Source organism: Crinia signifera, chromosome 7 (genome assembly GCF_055691185.1).
Source record: "Crinia signifera chromosome 7, ASM5569118v1, whole genome shotgun sequence".
Classification (NCBI taxonomy): Eukaryota; Metazoa; Chordata; class Amphibia; order Anura; family Myobatrachidae; genus Crinia; species Crinia signifera.
The window spans coordinates 105062355-105081150 of NC_139223.1; the positions used below are offsets into that span (position 1 = coordinate 105062355).

At 43.6% G+C, this 18796-nt stretch overlaps 1 protein-coding gene across 1 annotated transcript in view; it reads left to right on the forward strand.

Annotated features, from left to right (window-relative positions):
• Positions 1–18796, forward strand: part of DNAJB11 (DnaJ heat shock protein family (Hsp40) member B11) — a 69568-nt gene that overhangs the window by 41124 nt on the left and 9648 nt on the right. Inside the window, exons 6-9 of the mRNA XM_083153591.1 lie at positions 10148–10230; positions 10316–10373; positions 13493–13604; positions 15505–15664. Of these exons, the coding sequence (XP_083009717.1) occupies positions 10148–10230; positions 10316–10373; positions 13493–13604; positions 15505–15664 (413 nt within the window). The remainder of the gene's footprint in view (positions 1–10147; positions 10231–10315; positions 10374–13492; positions 13605–15504; positions 15665–18796) is intronic.

The window sequence follows — 18796 nt, forward strand, 5'->3', positions numbered from 1 at the left end:
ACAGTGGGTACAGCCGCATTTTTCAGGGCACTGAGGACACTTTTTCTGACGTCCCTGTACATCCTGGGTATCGCCTGCCTAGTGAAGTGGAATTTAGATGGGATTTGGTACCGGGGACACAATACCTCCATCTACCGTCTAAATCCCACTCCACTGACGGTGGACATTAGATGCACGTCTAACACCAACATAGCTGTCAAGGGCGCAGTTAGCTTTGCCATAGGATGACTGCTGTTATGTTTCATCCTCATGGCAAATGACTGTTGGATGGTCAATTGCTTGGTGAAAGTCGTAACGGTCTTACGACTTCCCCTCTGGGATGATGATGACTCAAAGCAGTAGTAGGCGTAGCGCTGCAGGATCCTCCAGAGGAATCTCGGATAGAAGAGTCAGTCATGCTGGTGACATGGCCTGCAGGACTCTCCCCGATACGGATCAAGGAGGAATTTGACGAGGAGTTAGTTGGTGGTGTGCTTTTCAGGCGCTTGGCTCCAGCAGGAGGACCAAGGGATTTAGGTGTCCCTGGACTGCTAGCCACAGTTCCTGAACTAAACACTGATTTATAAAGGGTCTTCAGGTGACTTATTAGGGAGGATGTTCCTAGGTGGGCAAGATCCTTACCCCCTGCTTATTGGAGCTTTACATAAGCTACATGTGGCAATACATTTGTTTTTTGGATAAAAAAAAATCCAGACCGTAGAGGTGGATTTATTGGCATGACGATGGGCTTTTTCATCCCATGGACAACAACGGTTTCCCCCCCTGGTGCCTCATTTAAGCAAACCACCTCAGCATCCTCCTCGTCAACTTCCTCCTCAGCGCCAGCTACATCAATATCCTCCTCTCGGTCTACAACCTTTGACAACTTCATTATCTAAATTAGGAACTGCACTGTGGGTGATCTATATGAGCATATGCAGAGGTAGTGCTGAAAATGGTGGAAGGAGCCATCTCTTCCCATACAGCGATGGGAAGGTCAGGCATTTCAACCACCAACACTCTTGGACTCTCCTTGGGGGTTTGTGATAACATGTCTTCTTTAGTAGGCAGAGATGTTTGCTGTGTTTTTGATGACGGCTGAAATCTCTTCAAATTTCTAAAGGGGGGAGTAGGAGGGCTTGCATGGTCATGTGTAGTTTAACCACCAGTCATGAATACAGGCCAGGGCCATAACAGTTCCTTGCCACTCTGTGTCGTAAATGGCACATATTTTACGTTTCTCCTCCAATGATTTGAATTAATTTTTTTGGTCCTCCTTTTACTCAACTTTTGGCTTTTCGGATTTTACATGCCCTGTACTTTGACACTGGACATCGGCCTTGGCAGACGACGTTGATGGCATATAATCGTCTGTCATCATTACTACTTGCATTTGCAGAAGTAAGAGGAAGCGGTCCTTCATCTTTCCCTAATTGCTTTCTCCATATTTTGGATCTCCATTATTTTTGTGGAGTTATGCAATATATTACACCACAGGACAGCACCATTGGAGTGCAAGTATATACGGCAGTAGATGCACAAATAGAGAGGTATTATGTATACAGCAGTAAATTAATTAGGCACCACCAGATAATATTATATATACGGCAGTAAATTAATTAATTAGGCAATACCAAAGAGATATTCTATATACGGTAATAAATTAATTATGCCCCACCAGATATTTATATATAAGGCAGTAAATTTATTAGGCACCACCAAAAAGATATTATATATCCGGCAGTATAATTAATATGCACCAGCAGAGATATTATTTTATTTAGTAGATGCACCAGTACACTGTTAATTTATTAATATTTATGCCAGACTCAGTACAGTAGATGCACCAGCAGAGAATATGTTTACTAGTTAAATAAGGCTGTAAAAAATACACCAGCAGGGGGGAATTATTAATTACTAGCTGACCCGCCCGGCGTTGCCCGGGAAAACCTTGGGGTTTCTTTATTTCCAAAATTGCTGAAAAATGTAATCTTACAGTATGCTGTGCCAAAGACCTAAGATTGTAATTTGTTATAGATTCCACCATAATGTTAGAATGTGTTTGCATTGATACTCAATGATGGCAATGAAATCAGGTGTGGTGTTGTTGTTTGAAACACAACGCTCCTGAGTTGATAACTTGTATGTGTTGGTGAATTCCACATCCACTGCTGAGATTTAGCACCTACTGTATGACATATGCTCCAACATCTGAGGGTCAGAAATCGGTACAAAATCAGAAAGGGATGTGGTCACAACTCCATTTCTATACTTTCAATGGTACAGTTTCTAGGATGTGTAATTACAGGCGCTGAGTGCGTGGGGATCGGGGTGGGCATTACTTACCGGGCCATAATAAAAAATTCACTGCTCCCTTCCACTGCCACTCCCCTCACCGAACCTGCCTGCGGCAGTCTCTGAGGTCTGGGGATCTGTAAAGCATATACACCGGGCATCTCTACCAAACAGTGGGGCAGCCCCTGAGTGTGGGAGCAGGTCCGCGGACCTGGCTACTTGATGTCATGACGCGACGCACGCTACCCACACTACTGTAATGCACCACTGGGAATGGGTGCAATGGGCCAAATTCTTCCCTACACCCGCCGGGCCAATCCACTGATCCAGCCATCACAATCATCAATGGGTGCATTGATAAGGTATGAGTGTAAGAAGTTGAAGAATAAGACTGAGAAAAATAATTGCCATGTTACAAAGTGTACAATTTACTCAATAAATCGTGAAAAAAAAATGTAAGTGTACATAAAAGTACAATCAAGAAATGAAAGTAGGAGTAAAAAGTTCTGATTCAAACTGATAATTGTTTGCATGAAGTGGGTTGTGAAACAAATCTATAGGTGGGGGTATGGATATTGTGGGCATAATTGGTGTTTGTTACACCTACAGGGGGCCCTCAATTGATGGGATTTTCACTACAGTGTCACCTTAGGGGGATTCCCAATTGGTGTCCAGGTGGTCTTTTAGGGACCCTTTACAATCCTGTAGGTCTCTTCTCCTTAAGCTTACGGTCTCCCTTAATGATAGTCAATCACTGAGGGAGACCGTAGGCACCAGGAGAAGAGACCAACGGGATTTTAAAGGGGTCCCTAAAAGACCACCTGAACCCCAATTGGAAATCCCCCTACGGTGACACTGTAGTGAAAATTTCTCATCAACTGGGGACCCCCCGTAGGTGTACCAAGCACCAATTATGCCAACAATATTCATACCCCCTCCACCTATAAACTTGTTTCGCAACCCACCGCCATCCAAACAATTATCAGTTTGAATCATAATTTATTTTTTAATCCTACTTTCATTTCTTGATTGTACTTCTATGTACACATATTTTTTTCACGATTTATTGAGTAAATTGTACACTATAACATGACAAATCTTCATCTCAGTCTTATTCTTCAACTTCTTACACTCATAACATTCAAACAAATGCATGCAGCGCTCATGCCCACCGACCAAACATTATCTATGAACCAAAAGAGTCTGGGAAACCCTTAAGGCAGAGCAGTGCCTGATATCCAACTGACTAACAGGGTGAGTGCAGTGTACTCACTTTGTATTGATCAATGGGTGCATTGGCCAGGACAAAGATTTCTCAGTGCAACTGGCCGAGGAGCGCAGTGACAGGCTGGAGGACTGGAGAGATGGATATGGGGAACAAAGTAGAAACGGTACATTAGGTACAGTTTTTATTTGCCGGTACAGACTGTTAAATAAATGGAAAATTATTTTTGTGTGTGTTGTATTGTATGTATCTGTCCAATGCGTAAGTGTGTGAGGTGTGCTATATATATATATACAGTATGTGTGTGTTGTATCTTTGTGTATCTGTGGAATGTTTAAGTGTGTGTTTTTTGTGTGTTGTACTGTTTTTTGGGTGTGTGTGGTGAATGTGGGTGTGTTGTGCTGTTAGAGGTATGTTATGTGTGTGTCGTGTGTATCTGCCCTATGTGTAAGTGCGTAAGGTGTGCTATGTATAAATCTGTGTGTGTGTGGTGTGCTGTGTGTATCTGTGCAATGTTTAAGTGTGTGTGTTCTGTGTATTGTACTGTTTTTGGGTGTGTGTTGTAGTGAATGTGGGTGTGTGTTGTACTGTGAGTGGGGTGTTATGTGTGTGTGTGTGTTGTTGTGTGTATCTGCCGAATGTGTAAGTTTGTGAGGTGTGCTACGTATATATGTGTGTGTAGTGTGCTGTGCTGTGCGTATCCTGGCAATGTTTAAGTGTGTGTGTTCTGTGTGTTTGTTGTACTGTTTTTGGGTGTGTGTTGTAGTGTGTATGGATTTGTATTGTACTGCATGTGGTGTGTTGTGTGTGTGTGTGTGTGTGTGTGTGTGTGTGTATCTGTCCAATGTGTAAGTGTGTGAGGTGCTCTACGTATAAATGTGTGTGTTGTGTGCTATGTGTGCGTATGTGGTGTACTGTGTGTGTGCGCGTTATGTGTGGTACAATGTGTACGCGTGTGTGTGTTATGCGTGGTCTATGTATATCCTCAATTATTTCCTAATTGTTTAAAGCCTTCACCATAATGTTAGAATGTGTCATTCATACTCAATGGCAGCAATGAAATCAGGTGTGGAGTTGTTCCTTTATCAACGGTTTCCCAGATCGTCGATCTTTTCCCCAGAACATCAATGAAGGCAAATTAAAACTTGATGTTTTTTCAAATTTCTAAGTGAAATTTCCCAAAAACGGCTTCGAGGTGCACACCACCGGGTCCAGAGGTATCTTGTTGCCAAATTTGGTGTCTCTGAGTGCCACGGTGTGTCCGCAATGCGACGGACACGCACGCACACACACACACACGCACACAGACTCTTCAACTTATTATATAGAAAATACAGCAGATGCACAAGCAGACTGGTATACAAGTGGTTAATAATATTTAACAACAGTGCACACTGCAGTCATATACACATCTGATTGAAGTGGCCAGGGAGTGGTACTACAGCCATTGGCAGTGCAGAGCCGACAGTGGCACTAGTAGGCACTAGCACTCGCCCCAGCACCAAAAAAAACACAGCCCCAGTCCCTAACCTAACAAAGCTCTGCACAGTAAGCACACTTCCTATCCCTAACCCTCCTAACTCACGAGTGAGAAATGGCGCCGAATGCTCGCTATTTATATAGTGGTCCGGATCTCGCAAGAATCCGGCGCCGGGCAATGACGTTTTGCCCGGATCAGAGTCAGGCGGGAAGCTCCGAGCTACCGCTCGTGCGGGCTCTGAACTGGGGAATCCGAGCCTGCACATCTCTAGGTATTATGTGCTGTGTTATGCATTATGTGTTGTGCTCACACTGCACACATGACACAGTTGCTTGCAGTGAAGATTTACACTGCTTGACCATCAGGGACCATTTGAGAGTGGTTACAGGAGTGGTGGCAAGGTTTTGTTTTTTTTGCACTGTCTCTCAGACTACATCTGTAATCTGGTGCCACAATCTGTTACTGCAACCATTCTGTGTGACCATAGTATAACTCAAACGGTCCCTTTATTGGGGGATTTGTAAGCACTGGTGTGTGTTCGGTGTGTGTGTGTATACACACAGGTGCTGAATTTTTGCAAGGCCTCTGGTGGGCATCACAATCCCTTTCCAGGGGGATATAACATTGGCATATTTTCGCACTTCCACTATATACAGGATGGCTGCTATGAGAGCAGCAGTTTACATATCTGAATTAGGCCTGTAGTCTACACTGACAGATGCACACTCCACAAATACACCTAAGGTGCATTTTATTTACTTTTATAAATCCATAGTATAACCCCTCAAGTACGTACAGGTTGGGTGCAATCGCACAAGACTTATGGATTGTGATAAGAAAGTTTTTATCTGAGCGGCCCCCTTATATCTTAGTGTGCAGACCTTTATAAGGAAGATCTGTTCTGGGAGGTTTGATGGTTCCTCTTAATTGGTGTTTTATTCACACCTATATGGGGTTCCCCTTAGTAGGGAAATTTTCATCACTAGAGGGAGATTCCCTATTGGGGTTCAGGTGGTCTGTCCTAACGAAGCTTACCTGCGAAGCGTACGCAGACCTACTGCACCCGCAATGTGTGCGCCTCCCTGTTCCGCTTCCCCCACTTGAATGCATATTGATTTGTGTTAGCTTAATTTGTAGCAATATTGACAGACATCAGTCGTTACTGGGTCTGGGGATCCATAGAAGCGGTTCAAGTGGCGCCCTTCACCGCAACTCACTGATTCCAAGGCGTATGGTAGACCGGAGGTGTAGTACTTACACACCCCAGTCCTCCCCTGTTATGTAGCGGTTACTGCGGCTGACAGCTGTCCCCCCTGAGTGGCTAGGATACCTAGTGTTGGTACTTCAGTCCGCATATGGTGCTGGAGCCGGCTTGGTGGATTCAGTCAGTCACAGCGGGTACGCGTCCGTTACTTTGATACATAGGCTCAGGAGCGATACATGCCGCCGAGCATTGTACCTATAGATTGAAACAATTATCCACCCTCTATCAGACACACTGTGTCTGTTTGACAAACAGTTGCACAATATGTTCCATGTGTCAACTTTCCATTTAGCAGCCTGACTCTCTATAGGGATAACTATCCCTTCATTATAGTTTATGCTATCAGTAAATGGAACACATAGGAAATGTGTATATAAGCACCACTCAAACAGTGTATTTGTAAATTATACAGTAATGCCTGTCACAAAGAAATAATTAAGTACACTGGGGAAGGCATTACAGTGGGGCCCCATTGTGTGAGGATTCAGTATCCATTTAAAAAAAACACTGTCCGTGTCATGTGTATTTTTTATGTCAATATTTCGCAAGATATTTTATGAGCTATTTGAAATAAAAGTTACATTTTATCAACAATCTTTCTCAAGTGCACCACACAGTGATACTCTTTCTCACTTGATTTATCTCTATTTCGTGTCCCGTGGTAGCACCCCCTCGCTAAGAAATAACCCACCAAACAACATATTTACATAATAATAATTAGTGAACAGACAATATTACAGAACCACTAGCGCTCCCTCTGTTCACAATAGGTGTACATAGAATAAAATAAAGGAATACGTGTTCCAGTCCGGTGTACATCCAGAGACTTCAGAATGCTGAAGAGACCTGAAACGATATAAATTGCCTCCAAACGCCCTCATAAATGAGGTGTATGGTGAAGGGAGACAGTTCAGACAAATTTGGTGCAATACGTCTGGTAACCAAAAAAGTGAACAATTTATTCGGTTTAAAAACACTCACAAAGCATATGAGGTATAAATGGCATATAAACAAATCCCACAAGGCAACAACAGCTGGGCTAGCTTCCCGTACAGTTCTTCTCACCACCAGAGATGTAACGCGGTGACAGGTCGAAAGGGTCCGATAGCCGGCTCAGGACACCTCGACCACGACGGGGATGCAGCAGCGGAAGTCCACAGTGGGGGATCCAACACACTTAACGCGTTTCGGACGCTCTGGTCCTTCGTCAGAAGTGTGTGTGTGACCGGCTATCGGACCCTTTCTACCTGTCACCGCGTTACATCTCTGGTGGTGAGAAGAACTGTACGGGAAGCTAGCCCAGCTGTTGTGGGATTTGTTTATATGCCATTTATACCTCATATGCTTTGTGAGTGTTTTCAAACCGAATAAATTGTTCACTTTTTTGGATACCAGACGTATTGCACCAAATTTGTCTGAACTGTCTCCCTTCACCATACACCTCATTTATGAGGGTGTTTGGAGGCAATTTATATCGTTTCAGGTCTCTTCAGCATTCTGAAGTCTCTGGATGTACACCTGACTGGAACACGTATTCCTTTATTTTATTCTATGTACACCTATTGTGAACAGAGGGAGCGCTAGTGGTTCTGTAATATTGTCTGTTCACTCTGTATTTTTTGGTGGTGGTTGTCAAAAACACCGTAATTACAGTAACCTAGCTGCACACCTTTCTTATTTGCGCTCAGATCCATTAATCCACCTTTTCCCATAATAATAATTATCAAGAAAGAGGAGCTGCAATAACTACTAAATATATCACTCTTCAGTGCGACTGGCACCATCTTTGTTTCTGTGTGTCTGTACTAGACTTCTTCTACACATTCCAATAGGTCTTTTTTTTTTTTTCCTTTGCGGCCTATGGTCTCCCTCAGTGATTTGTGATGAAAATGTGAATGGCATAGAAGTTAACAGTTTGTTTTTATAGTCAAGTGTTGACACGTAGAAGGGGAGCATTAGGGGCTTAGGGCGGTTCATTATGAAATCCTTTTACAATCCCATAGACTCTAGGTGAGCCAATGTCCTCTCCTGACTCTGCCAATGTCTCCCTGTTTAGTTACTGATCCTGCCTACGACGTCCCGCTGGGCAGGTAGTGGTGGACAGTCTGTTTGGCACTCACAGTTTGCAGCCTCTGGCTGGGGTCAGTCCGTCCGGTCCTGTGTTTGCCTCCGTGGGTCTTTAGGGCAGACCTCGTTCGGCGGGTGGCTGGCTGTTTTCCAGCGTCTGACACTGGCCTGGGTGCTGGTTAGCCAGTCTGTGCCTTTGTCCCTGTTTGCTGTACTTCCGTCTGTGACTTGCAGGCTGCTGTTCGCGGCTCTCGCAAGATGAGGGAACGGGTGGTGACTGCAGCTCCTCCTCGGAGTGTTCTTATCTGTGCACTGATGAATGGGGAATTGGTGCCTTAATTTGGTGTATAAAACCAACAGTTTCAGCTTTGAATACAGGTAGCGCTTATGTCCATTCTCCAAACATTATATATGAACAAAAAAGGGTTTGGGATACCCTTAAGACTAAGCGGCGCCTAAACACAACTGACAAAAAGGTGAGCGCAGTGCACCCTATCTGTATCTTTCATAACACCTAAAGTGACTGTGGGCCAGATTCTCTAAGCTTCAAAAGTGATAAAATTGAGAGTGATAAACAGCCAGCTAATCAGCTCCTGTCTGACATTTTTCAAACACATTCTGTGGCATGGAAGGTAGGATCTGATTGGCTGGCTGTTTATCACTCCATTTTATCACTTTTGAAGCTTAAAAAAACCTGGCCCTTAGTTATGTGTCCTATTACTTGTGTTAAGTTGCCACATGGCAAGAAATTTCTTTTATTGCAATATTTGCTCAGTGGTGGTATTGGCCTATACTATTGTAGCCCATTTATACCATGTGGTTAGTTACCCTAAACTGCATGGGAACACGTAGGGTCTGCGAAAAGCTACAGACCTTTGTGTTTCTGTTGCAGTGATCACATTTTTGAAACAGTTACCAGGGTTTTTGTTTTGCCTGTGTGAGGCAGTCAAAACAGGAAAGCTGTAACTGACTGCGGCTAATTGAATACCGCCATAATTTAAAAATAAAAATGTTACTATAGTAAAGGAATGTTGGAGAGGTGATTTTTTTTTTTTTGCCCATACCCTTCTGTGATTAGATCCATAGGTGCCCATACACGGTGCGTACTAGATTGCATAGCATCTAGTACAAAAAGCATATAATGTGCTACAGCACCGTGCCTTTTGTACTAGATACTATGCAATCTCGTACTAAAAGCACGGGCTGCACAGACTTTATGTGATGTGCATGGGAGCGTGCATCTCATTGCACTACCCTGTCGCACCATGTATGGGCACCTTATGGTTTTAAACTACAAAGGTCTTGCTGTGTTTAATATTTTGATTTACATAAACATTTATCTTTCTAGCTGTCTTAACTCCAAGTTTATATGGCCAGAAACTAAATAATGTCCACACTGGGTTCACCCTAAATCAGGGCTGGGCAATTGCGACCCTCCAGATGTTGAGGAACTACACATCCCAGGATGCTTTGCATTAGTTTTGCTATGTAGCCATGCTGAAACTGATGCAAGGCATGCTGGGATGTGTAGTTCCTCAATATCTGGAGGGCCGCAATTGCCCAGCCCTGCCCTAAATTATTACTGAATACATTCCTGCACCTGACAACATTGGAGCAGTCAGAAGATGTTTGGATCGTTCACCTAGGTACAGCTACATGCTATAAGGCAGTATCATGATGCGAAAAAAGTAAAAGAGTAATAGAGGAGATTAAATAATTGATTGTGGAAGAAGGTGCAGTTACATTCTGTCAAACTAATGTGGTAAAAGCGTGTTGGTAAATACACCAGATAGTTTTTCCCTCCTTTTTAAAAAAAAATTTTTTTATTTTTTTTTAGACTTGTAAATGAGGAGAGAACTTTAGAAGTGGAGATTGAGCCTGGTGTTAGAGATGGTATGGAGTATCCATTCATTGGAGAAGGTGAGTGTGATTCTGAATTCTCTTTTTTTTTTGTTTTGTTTTTTACGGTTTTCAATTCTTAGAACTTTTTCTATTATAATATTAGGTGAGCCCCACATAGACGGAGAGCCCGGAGATCTGCGATTTCGGATTAAAGTTCTCAAGTAAGTTATGTGTTCTATCATAGTCCTAGGAAAGAAACTTGTCAGGAATTCAGATAGTGGTGGATGCAGCACAGTCATATGGGGGTGGTAGAGTTGGGAGGGAAACAGGAGTACCCCTTATACATTTTTTAAAATAATTTCTGGTACTCTTTACCTAGAAGGGCGCCCGTCGCGGGCATCGCGGGTACATTTATGTCTGGCCGCGACGCGACCGACGCGATGCCCGCGATTTTCATGCCCTACTATCCACTAGGGCGTGGAGTGAGAATATAATAGTGTAGCGAGCCACCGAGCCCGAAGCGTGGCGAGCGGACGCGGATACCTTCACAGGTAGACGCGTCCCCTCGCGGGCTTCACAGGTGTCGGCGTCGCCACGGACACCTGTGAAGCCCGCGAGGGGACGCGTATAACTGTGAAGGTATCCGCGTCCCCTCGCGGGGCTTGCTGCGCTCGCCACGCTTCGGGCTCGGTGGCTCGCTGCGCTCGCCACACTATTATATTCTCACTCCACGCCCTAGTGGATAGTAGGGCATGAAAAGGTCGGAGGACGCGTACCGCCGCCCCTCGCGGGCTCGCTGCGCTCGCCACGCTTCGGGTTCGCGTGGATCGTGGGGTGGCGTTAAAAATTGGGGGGGACATTTAAGGGTTAATTGTGCTTATTTGGGCTCTGTGGCCCATTTAACATTGATTCCTAGGGCCAAATCGGGTCCATTGAGGCATTTAACAGTCAAATCGCGGTCAATCAGCCTTTTTAACATTGTTCCCTATGGGAAAATCGCGGTCATCGCGGCCATCCCGATTTACCCGCGATGACCGCGATTTTTACCCCCGACGACCGCGATTTCAATCGCTGGCGCCCTTCTAGGTAAAGAGTACCTAATTTCTTATGTGACACATTATATAATAATGTATCCTTCCCCTGGACACACACATACAAACCTCCACAAGCTAATATGCTGTTTATGACTTTTAAAATAGAACTCTCTGCAGCAATAAGTATGAGTGAATGGCCAGTTGGGTTTTTTCAAAGAACAAAATTTGTCCATTTTGGTATATGAAATGCCAATTTTTCTCTGAAATAACCTGAAAGTGACAAAAGTAATTTACATTTTATAAAAGTAATGACACATAGGAAATTATCTGTCACTGTTTATTTCATATTTAATAGATATCAGATGTTGCATTTCATTTTTTTAATCCAAAGAATATTTTACTTGATGAAACAAATGAAAATGTTATGGTCAATAATAATGGGATGCTTAACCTAATATTTCATGGCATAAGGCAATGGTTCACAAAATATTTTGGCGGTGCCTGGTTTCTTCCCAACATTTGGCGATGAGCGGTGCCTGGTTTCTTCCCAACATGATGTCTGACATTCATGCCAAAGAGTTCAATCTTTGTCTCATTAGACCAGATAATTTTGTTTCTTGTAGTCTGAGAGTCCTTCGGGTGCATTTTGGCAAACTACAGGTGGGCTACCATGTGCTTTTTACTAAGGAGTGGCTTCCGTCTGGTCACTCTATCATACAGGCCTGATTGGTGGATTGCTGCAGAGATGGTTTTCCTTCTGGAATGTTCTCCTCTCTCCTCAGAGAAAAAGCTGTAGCTCTGACAGAGTAGCCATTGGATTCTCCAGTTAGATTGCTGGCCAGCTCTAGGAAGAGTCCTGGTGGTTCAGAACTTCCATGTAAAATGATGGAGGCCACTGCTCATTGGGACTTTCAAAGCAGCAGATCTTTGTATGTACCCTTCCTGAGATTTGTGCCTCGAGACATCAACTGAATTTATCACAGGTGGTCTCCAATTAAACTGTAGGAACATCTCAAGGATGATCAGTATAAACAGGATTCACCTGAACTTTGAGTTCATTAATATATGGTAATCTATGGTAATACATCTTTGCCATTTAACCCCCTCATTGGCCGCTCACCCTATTCAACATTCTGGGGGAATCCTCGCCGTCAGAGGACAGCGAGGATTCCCCTGAGCGGCAAGGTTCATGGCTAATGCAGGGAACATGCTGCATATAGTTGTGAGCCTCGCCGTTTTGGTGACCGCACTGGCCATTTCTACCTCCTTTTTTTTTTTTTTTTTTTTTTTTTTTTAAATAGCGAGGTGTAAACAGAGTGCAGGGGGTCAGTTGAATACTGAGGTCGAGCTATGATGGCAAGCCATAGGCACTGCTCGCCTTCATAGCTCATCTGATCAGCATTGAATGTACCCCAATGGATGTCATTGCACCTACTGTAATTACCCAATACGATTAAGAAAAAAAAAATCACCTATTGGTTGTGTTTTTGTTGTAGCTTTACATGTACAGTAAGTTGTCATATTACACTGGTTTGCGACAAGGGACAGAAAAGAATTGTATTGTGATTAAATGAAATGCTCTTGCATACAGAAATGTGTGGTTAAAAATATGAATAGTTATGAACATTATCTTCAATGAAATAAATGATTGGTACTTATGTAGTATCTGGGCGTCCGATTTAGAAATCGGATCGCATCGCATCGCATGCGACCAAATCGTATGCGATGCGATGGTCAAGATTTTTCCATAGGATTCAATGTTAAAATGGTCTGAGTCCATTTTAACATAGAATTCAATGGGAAAAAGGGGTCCTTTTCCTTTCCCCACTATCCAAGTGGGCATGGAGTTGGATATAAACCTGTGGCGAGCGTAGCGAGCCACCGAGCCCGCGAGGGGACACAGAATACTTTTTAAGAAATATGCGTCCGCTCGCCACGCTTCGGGCTCGGTGGCTCGCTGCGCTCGCCACGCTATATAAAATCAACTCTATGCCCACTTGGATAGTGGGGAAATGAACAGGACCTTCTTAACATTGAATCCTCTGCAAAATCGCATCGAATCGCATCGCATCTGATTGTATGCCTTAAGGTAAGGCATACAATCACAAAATCGGACGCCCAGATACTACATAAGTACCAAATGATTTTGTAATGTTTTATATGTGAAGCAAAACCTATTGTAGCTAAAGATAGGAAAAGTAGTGCTATCTTGTAACAAGTAAGTAACAGTTGTTTTATTTTGGACTGTTCTATGCATCCTAAAATATGTTACAGTATATTTCCATTTTTAATTCTATTCTAAACAGGCATCCCATATTTGAAAGAAGAGGAGATGACCTTTACACAAATGTGACAATATCTCTAGTTGAGGCACTAATAGGTTTCGAAATGGATATTACTCATTTGGATGGCCATAAAGTAAGTATAATAAACTTTCTATGCTTTTAAGGCTCATAAGCCATTCACTTCTGTATTTGTCAAGTTAACCTCAATATATATGGATACTTATAGGTAAGACTGTGTAAGGTAAACCATATAACCGTATAATGGATAGTATTTGGAGGTCACTAGGCCGTTTGGTACATGTCACTGCTCTTGGGGGCAGATTTATTAACCTCGGTGATGTGATGAAGTGTCTGGTTTTTATCACTGGCCAATGAACTCCTACCTGTCCTTTTTCAAACCAAGCCTGTAACTTCACAGTTAGGAGCTGATTGGCCGGTGATACAAACCAGACACTAATCACATCACCGAGCTTAATAAATCTGACCCTGGGTTCCTTGTGATTTTGCTCACATTAAAGTCAATCTTATGGCAGTTTTGAAACCTTAAATTGCGCACTGTGCCCATCACTTTAATAATGTGAACATGCATAGATGTTTTACGATTTCATTTAATTTTGTGTTCACATTGGGTGTTATTACTTGGCATGTTTCCGTCATATGTGTCCTTACTTGCTTTGCGCTATGTATGCTACATAGCCACTAGAGGAGCGAGAGATGGTGTGCTCTTTTAATGATTCTATCTTGCGCTATGATTTTGCAAATCTATATTGGCAAAGAACACTATGACCGTGAGTGTTGCGGTCTATCCATAAAACAGGAATGGGTCATAGGGTAATAGGAACCTAACTTAGGTCGACAGTCACTAGGTCGACACATGAAATGGTTAAGGTTGGCATGAGTTTTTTGGTATCTATGTTGACTTAAATCGACATGGACACTGTATTAGTGTGCCGTTTCCCCTCACAGGGCTCGCTTTGCTTGCCATGGTTCGGGTATGGTATCTTGCTATGTTCAGCACACTACTATATTTTCACTCTGTAACCACTTGCATAGTAAAGTATGACGAATCACCTGTAAAAAAAAAAAAAATAGAAAGCCATGAAAAACTCATGTCGACCTTTTTTTCATGCTGACCTTTTCCATGTCAACCTAATGCTTGTCAACCTAGTGACCGCATCCCCCATAAAACCTACTGATAGGTTATAAACAATGCACAAAAGCTAGATCTTTATTGTCTTCACATTATTGTCTTCATATAGGGACAGATTTATCAAGTTTCAAAAAGTGATAAAGTGGAGAGTGACAGACAACCAATCAGCTCCTACCTGTCCTTTTTCTATCCCAGTCTGCAATGTGACAGTTAGGAGCTGAATGGCAGACTGTTTATCACTCTTGATTTTATCACTTTTTGAAGCTAGATACATCAGCTTTTAAGGCCCACACACTATAGGATTATTTTTCCAATCTGGTTGGAATGAAAATCTGGAAATTTTATAAGAACATTTTCCAAACAGTAATTTAAGAGTAGTTGCACATTACAGTTGAAACATTGCTAAGTAAAGCCGCGTCTGTACCTACTTCAGGTCGTTCAGATCCTGTAAAACAAAGGACCTCTTCAGACCATTGATGGTCTGAGAGGAGAATACATAAGAATTAGGTGCAGACTTATTAAACCTTCTGAAAACGAAAAAGTGGAGTGGTTTCCTATAACAACCAATCTGTTTCTTCCTATCCTTTTGTAAAATGTGGTAGATCAATGATAGTGAAAAAGGTCACCACTAATCTGATGCTAGCTATTTTTCTTTTTGGTTTTGCAAAATCTACTAAGGGACATGCCCCTTCTTCTGGAACTTCTACAGAATGAATGTTCCTTCTTTCTGACATTCTACTGTGGGTTTTACATGTTTCATTTGTATTTTATTGTAATATCATCGTAAAAAAATATTTTAATGCATACTTCGATTTTTTATATTATATATATATATTGATATTATATTCTATATATTGATATACAAAAAAAAATCTCTTAATAGGTTCACATAATGAGAGATAAAATAACTAAACCAGGAGCAAAACTTTGGAAAAAAGGTGAAGGACTTCCTAATTTTGACAACAATAACATTAAGGGTTCTCTAATTATTACATTTGATGTGGAATTCCCTAAAGAACAGCTATCGGAAGAGCAGAAAGATGGTAAGCATGTTTTCTGATGCATACTGCTAGAATACAAATGATTCTGCCGGGGTCAAACTAAGCTATCAAATAGTTTATGCCTATGGTTTGTTTGTTTTTCTCACACTCTTGATTTAATTGTGAAAGTTTTTTGGATTCACAAAAGAAAAAACTGAATGAATACAATATTGTCTACATAACCTGTTCAGATCGTAAACATGAATGTGGAAATAAAGATAATATAAAATAATTAATAAAGAGATTGGAAGTAGACCTGAAGACACCAAAAAAATAGGGGAACATTGTGTACATAGAAGACAAACATCAAGAGACAATGCATGTTGGTGCCCATGACTATGGCTGCTGAATGCCATTCATAAATAAAAGTACTTCTTTAACACCTTTTGTTTGTAACAAAAATTGATCTACTCTTTAAGCAGGCTGGGGAATCTTAATATTGCAGGTTGGCTAGCGGAGTTGGCAATCAAACTGTAACCAACGGGAACACGATTACCTTGGCTTGCAGGTGCCGAACCAATTCACACCCAGTCTTCTTCGTATCCGGTCAGGGGTCTTCTCACTTCCACGTAATGGACACCAAGGAATGATGGACCAAAACAAATATCAATTTGACCTTTTATTCTGGGGTCTGTAACTAGGGACACCAACCTTCCAGTCTTCGTCACAATATAAGCACTTCAACAGCAATTACAATGCGAATTACACAATAATCAAAATGCAGATAATTCAGCAATAATCAACAATAATCACAATACATTCTAACCTGCTGTACCCGGGTACTCTATAACTAGGGCTGGCCAGTCCTGAACGGAACCGGTGCACCATGTTAGCGTCCAGGGAGAAAATCACACTTTGACTAGTAAAGGTCTTCTCTTCAAGTTATAACAAAGGCTGTACTTTTACTCTTGGGCCACCGGGTGGCACTATTACTCCAGGGATTCTGATGTAGACCTTTAAACAGTAACCTGGTCCTTAAGGTATTTTCTAGGACCCTCAAAGGTAGGTATCTATATGGATGAGGCCTTAGCAATTCTTGGTGCAGCCTCCAGGTCACGCTAGTGTGGGCGCTTTCCTGTTGCCACACTCAGCTACACCTCGGTACGGTACTGGGGCCATGCTATCACCAACTCCTTCTGACGGTCTGCCAAGGATTAACAACTCCAACTATGCCTTCACTCTCTGGCCATTTGCTTTGACACAGCAGCCCATAAATCACAATGACACACTCAAGATTAGCAGGCAGGGTTCAGCTGGGCTCACAATGTTGCTGGGCTCGCTGCTGCTGCACTCTGGGACTGGGCTCTGCTGCTGCTGCACTCTGGGACTGGGCTCTGCTGCTGCTGCTGCACTCTGGGACTGGGCTCTGCTGCTGCTGCTGCTGCACTCTGGGACTGGGCTCTGCTGCTGCACTCTGGGACTGGGCTCTGCTGCTGCACTCTGGGACTGGGCTCTGCTGGTGCTGCTGCCGCCCTCTGGGACTGGGCTCTGCTGGTGCTGCTGTCGCCCTCTGGGACTGGGCTCTGCTGGTGCTGCTGCCGCCCTCTGGGACTGGGCTCTGCTGGTGCTGCTGCCGCCCTCTGGGACTGGGCTCTGCTGGTGCTGCTGCCGCCCTCTGGGACTGGGCTCTGCTTGTGCTGCTGCCGCCCTCTGGGACTGGGCTCTGCTGGTGCTGCTGCCGCCCTCTGGGACTGGGCTCTGCTGGTGCTGCTGCCGCCCTCTGGGACTGGGCTCTACTGGTGCTGCTGCCCTCTGGGACTGGGCTCTGCTGGTGCTGCTGCCCTCTGGGACTGGGCTCTTCTGGTGCTGCTGCCCTCTGGGACTGGGCTCTGCTGGGACTGCGCTCTGCTGCTGTACTCTGGGACTGCGCTCTGCTGCTGCTGCACACTTTACTTGCCACCTGTGCTTTGTGGTGCTGGGCTGGCAGCATACATTGTGCTGGGGCATTAACCCCTTATTAACTGTGGCACCTGTCGACTGATGTCACCTAATGTCAGGGTGTTACATCCACCCATACTTTTTTATGTGCATGTCCTCGCGCACACCAATGCAGATACAGGTGTCTTGAATTGTTATAAAGTTCCAGAACAACTGAGTCCACTCACTGAATCAAGGTATAACTTACAAAAAGAGGTACAACATTACACAGGCTACTTAAACAGTGCCGACCAATATTATCAACAAATGAACAGTAATACAAAAATGTTCAGTAACACGAAGAGTAACACAACTCCCTATACCGCAAAGGTGGTTCTACCATTGGAGGAAGTATTGGCCACCCGCATTCAGTAACGGCCCTGCTGGACTCTGTAACATGCTCGGGACACGATCCTCATCGTCATGATCACTCTCTTCGCTGTTTGGTTAGGGTACTGCTTAAGTTGGTCGAAATAAATCCACTGCCGTCTAGTACCATATGGGCCTCCAATCTGATAACTCTCGGCTGTCGACGTCAGACTTTTAGTGGCCATATAAGGACGGGCTTTCCATTTGGTGTCTACTTTGCTTAGTGACGGATTGTTTTTCTTTAGCTTGTCCTGCCCTCAGGCATGAGAGTACTGTTGGCTACATACATATGGCCTTCCCTTGGTGTTTCCTGCAACGCTTTCCGTTTCCTTGGAATACATACTATCCCTCTGGGGTTTGTCTTTTTGATGGTAGTCATGTAGAGGGCTTCTGGGAGGTGGGTGGCTCCCGTAACCCTTGCTTCTTGCTGCATATCTGCTGCCTCGAATGGGAATACCACTGGGACCAGTGGCGTCTACAGCTTTGAGACCCTTTTCTCCTCTGACTATGTCAAATTCTACCATCTCCCCAGCCCTGAGGCTTCGGTATAATTTTCTTGGGTTACTCTTCTGGATAGCGGTGTAGTGAACGAAGAGGTCTTGCTTTGGGTCAGCACACTCTACGAACCCATATCCACATTGTACGTGGTACCAGATCACTTTCCCTTGACTTTTCGTGCGAACTGGAGGGTCACGGTCTAACATGGCAGATAATTTGCCTGCACTTATATGGCATTGTCTGCCATAGCAGGTCTGCCAGTCTTCAGGGCCTGGACCTACTCTTCCTTTTCTCCCCAAGGTTCGGTCCTCCTCCTCTGGGCATTCGAGTTTAAAGGGTTGTGTGGAGGAC